Source organism: Cupressus sempervirens, chromosome 11 (assembly GCF_028749045.1).
Source record: "Cupressus sempervirens isolate cs-2001-9-10 chromosome 11, ASM2874904v1, whole genome shotgun sequence".
Lineage (NCBI taxonomy): Eukaryota > Viridiplantae > Streptophyta > Pinopsida > Cupressales > Cupressaceae > Cupressus > Cupressus sempervirens.
Genome location: NC_143128.1, coordinates 140,066,200 through 140,069,977, shown reverse-complemented (window position 1 = coordinate 140,069,977; position 3,778 = coordinate 140,066,200). Strand labels below are relative to the sequence as shown.

Here is a 3,778-nt window from a genome sequence, read left to right as displayed (position 1 = left end):
AATAAGACTCACAGTATAAATCAAGTTCTGAGCACGGGCTAATAATGTCCTTTTCTTTCTCCTTTCATTGTGGGGTCATTACCAGTGAAAAAGTAATACAGCAAGACTTTGTTAACAAGCACCGATTAATGAGTATGACCACTTCTTTCATTCAAGGCACAAATTTTATGTTGAAAATCCATGCAAATCTCATGATATCCATTACCCATGCCATGCATAATGGGCTTGCTGATGTTTTTCTTATTTTGCTGTGTCAAAGGAAAACCGTGCTGTTTTCCTGAGAGTTTAAATCAGATTTAAGAATTTTTACAGCTTGGTCTTTTTACAGCTTTTGATTTCGTTTTAGAAAAAAGAAGTTGAGGTCTATTTAGAGGTTGTTTTTCTTGTTTATATTGTTGTTATTAACAGCAAAGAAGTCTCTTTGCTTCTATCCATTGCGATCCCTTTTTGGGTGCTGCTGCTTGCTTTGTGTTTGTGTGATGCGATATAAGCCAAACAAACCAGGCCATTGATGTTTTGTGTGTATACTGCAGAGGGATATACACAGTCGGAGTGATAGCAGCAGCAGCGGAAGCATTAATTCTTCCCTCTTTTCCTATCTCAATTTGTAACTAACAGTTAGTTCAGTGGAGATATATACGCCTTGTGTATATGACTACTGCTAGTTTGCTTGGCTGAAGAGTTTGAGATCTGTGGTTCTGTGTTTCTTGCATTGGGTGAGTACCATGAATCCTAATTTCCTCATTGAATTTAATGGGTAGTGCATTTCTTGTATTCGGTAGTGCTCTGGAGTTCGGTTTTTTGGTTGAATTGCATGAGTACCGACTTTAGCAATGAAGACTGATTGATGTATTTTTATTGGGTTTGCTTAGAAGTAATTCAGACATGACATTTGTTTCTATAACCGTTTTCTTGCCAACCAAGAATCCACCTCAAGAAATCTGTCATTCGCTTGATGTGTGTATATTTCCTCCCATAAGATGCAAAAGAGTAAAAGTGAAACCTTTCCCACACTGGATCAATTTTCGAGAGAACAAATCAGATTTTTCGAATTGAGTGTGTATTGCAATTTTGTTCTTAATGTTTGTAGCTGTAGGTGTATTTCAGTTTTGAGTATTCATTTTTTCAGATTCAAGCTTTATGCATGTTATACTTTAAAAGAAATTTTCTGTCTTGTATATTATGCGGATTGCGATTTCCGGATACCCTGCATGCAAATTTTATTTCGTTTTGAGATTTAGGATTCAGTTGTGTTGTTTCCCTTTAGGCATTTGTGATTTAGAATAGGTCTGCACCAGCTTAAATTAAACACGGGGTAGAAATTTATGAGATAGCTTAAGTCTATACTAATGGCCTTAAACCCAAAACCCTGTCTCGAATGCGTTTGCTGTATTTCTGAGATTTTAGAGGCGTTTTTTGACGGGCTATTGTCATTGTTGCATGTAGCTATCTTCGCCAATTCAGTTATGCATCAGAAGGCTTGGCAACGCAAGAGAGATATAAAATTTCCGGTTCGTTTACATTGGTTTGTGCATATACCGGTCTGGTTTCAGGCATAAAAAGGGCATTATGAAAAATTGTGGCTCCCAGACCCTTTTCTACAGCTGCAATGCAAAGACCGGTAAATCGAAGAAACAGAAGAAACAGAAAGATGATGAAGCTCTTCAATCTTCCAAGGATTTCAGTACTCTGACTTGCGTTAGGAAAGTTAGAATCGTTTGCAATGATCCTGATGCTACAGATGTATCCAGCGATGAAGAGAGGAGCCCGGAAGAAGATACCCACAAGAGATTAGTGTATGAAATTGAAATTCCCTCTGGTTCAGCCATATTCTGTCAAAACAATGGCGAAGATGAAGAAGATGATGGCATTGGCGAGTTGAATTGTGAAAAGCCTATTGTGAATTCTGATTTGCGCCCCTACGAGAACGTTGAATTTGAAACACAAGGGTTTGCCCCTAAATTCAAGCTCAAGAAGAGAAGCAAATGCTTGCCTTATAGAAGAGCGCCCAAGAAGAAGGAAAGGTTAACAAGGTTCAGAAGGTCTAATAAATCTGTTTTGAGATCCTTCGCATATAACAACTCTGCGAATAGCTGCAAGTACAGGGGAGTAAGGCAGAGAAGATGGGGTAAATGGGCTGCAGAGATAAGAGATCCTTCAAAAGGAGTGAGGTTATGGCTTGGAACTTTTGACACCGCTGAAGCTGCTGCACAAGCTTATGATAAAGCGGCCAGAAAGATTAAAGGTCCATTAGCACCGACTAACTTTTCGGGTAAAACCTATAAAACCAAAGATGTTGAAAACTCATTTTTGCCTATTGAGCCACTGGAGAAGCCAGAAAAACGATCGAGTTTAGAGAGGAATACGGAAGAAACTGATGTTCTTCGTTCATCATCTTCAGCGTCCATTTCTTGCAGTACCGAGGAATTTTTCGATAAATGTGAGATGCCATCACCTTCGTCTGTGCTGGAAATGCCCATATCTAATTTGCTGGACGATATAGAATTTGAAAAAGAAATTGAATGCATTTTCCCCTTCTCTACATCACAAAATCTTCTTGCAGCTGATGATGATGCCCGAGTGACTAATTTCAATGGCAGGTGCGAGGGTAACGATCTTGTGATTCCAAAGCAATCAAATTTATCGGTGCCTTTGCTAGAATTAGAAGTTTTGCCAGTTAATCCTCCCACTGTTCTTGAATCAATGGATTGCCAGAACATACAGCAACAACTTCATTCAGGAAAGCAAGAGAATTTGCTTTCTTGTAGCATGGATTTTCTTGTGCAATCTCTTTCTTCCATCAATAAAGAACAGTGCTGGGATGATGTTAACTCATCTGCATTTGGAGATCATTATCAGTCCGTGGAGGAATTTGGGCAGTTGTTTCAAATGGACGAATACAGCAATGCAAATGATTTAACCAGCTTTGCCGGTGTCAATGGCTTCCTGAATGCTGACAATGACATTTCCAGCTTAAATTTTGACCTTGATCTTGAAGCTCTAACGTGGATAGATCAGTGTGTGGTGTAATTGAAACCAATTTAAAGAGTAATAGCTTGTCGTATGATCCTTGTTTTGGCAGTGTGCTTATTTTCCTAGATGTAGTGAGTTAGCATGGATGGGATCAGAGTTTTGGTAGTCTTTGAGAGAGGTATTTTTTGGTGGTGAGAAGGATCCTTCCTTATCGGTCACATGGATTTTCTTAATGCTTTCGAGCCTTCCATGTGGCTGATTTTTTTCTCTTCTTGTGCACCCTTCTGCACCTATATAGGATATCAAGTGTAATTAATTGAGTTTTTGGAGGCCGAGGTCTCCATGAGACCTGCTTTGAGAGAGGTACAGGGATTGGTTACTCCATTCTTTGAATCTTTATTCATGATTTAATGTAATGACAATATTTGTATGTGTGCGACAGAAAATAATATCAAGATATGAGAGTTTCTGCAAATGACTTGCTGATTATGCTGGAGATTGACATTGCCAGCTAATTGGCAACTCGCCTGTTTTCTTGGGAAACTATTCTTCAGTTTTGATTTAATCGATTTTCTATGTATTTCCTCTCTGCATCATCTTCAAATACCTGTATCTGTGATTTTTAAATAAATGATAAATATGGAAGGTTTGTCATCTCTTTATGGATCTGATAGTGGAATCCTTACTTATCTTCCAGTGGTTTTTACTTCAATTTTATAATTTTATTTCATTTCAGCTTGATGGATGGCATGCTGATTTTTTTTAATGAATAGAAATGCTAGAAATTTAGTTTCTACAGGAACTG

General features: G+C 38.2%; 1 protein-coding gene across 1 annotated transcript; it reads left to right on the top strand.

Moving 5' to 3' along the window:
- Positions 1–234: 234 nt before the first annotated feature.
- LOC149528597 (uncharacterized) lies at positions 235–3,448 on the top strand. The gene is made up of 3 exons (XM_089810418.1): positions 235–373; positions 534–716; positions 1,447–3,448. Exon 3 carries the CDS (start codon positions 1,570–1,572, stop codon positions 3,028–3,030), a length of 1,461 nt encoding a protein of 486 aa, XP_089666544.1. The 5' UTR covers positions 235–373; positions 534–716; positions 1,447–1,569; the 3' UTR covers positions 3,031–3,448.
- The last annotated feature ends 330 nt before the right edge of the window (positions 3,449–3,778 follow it).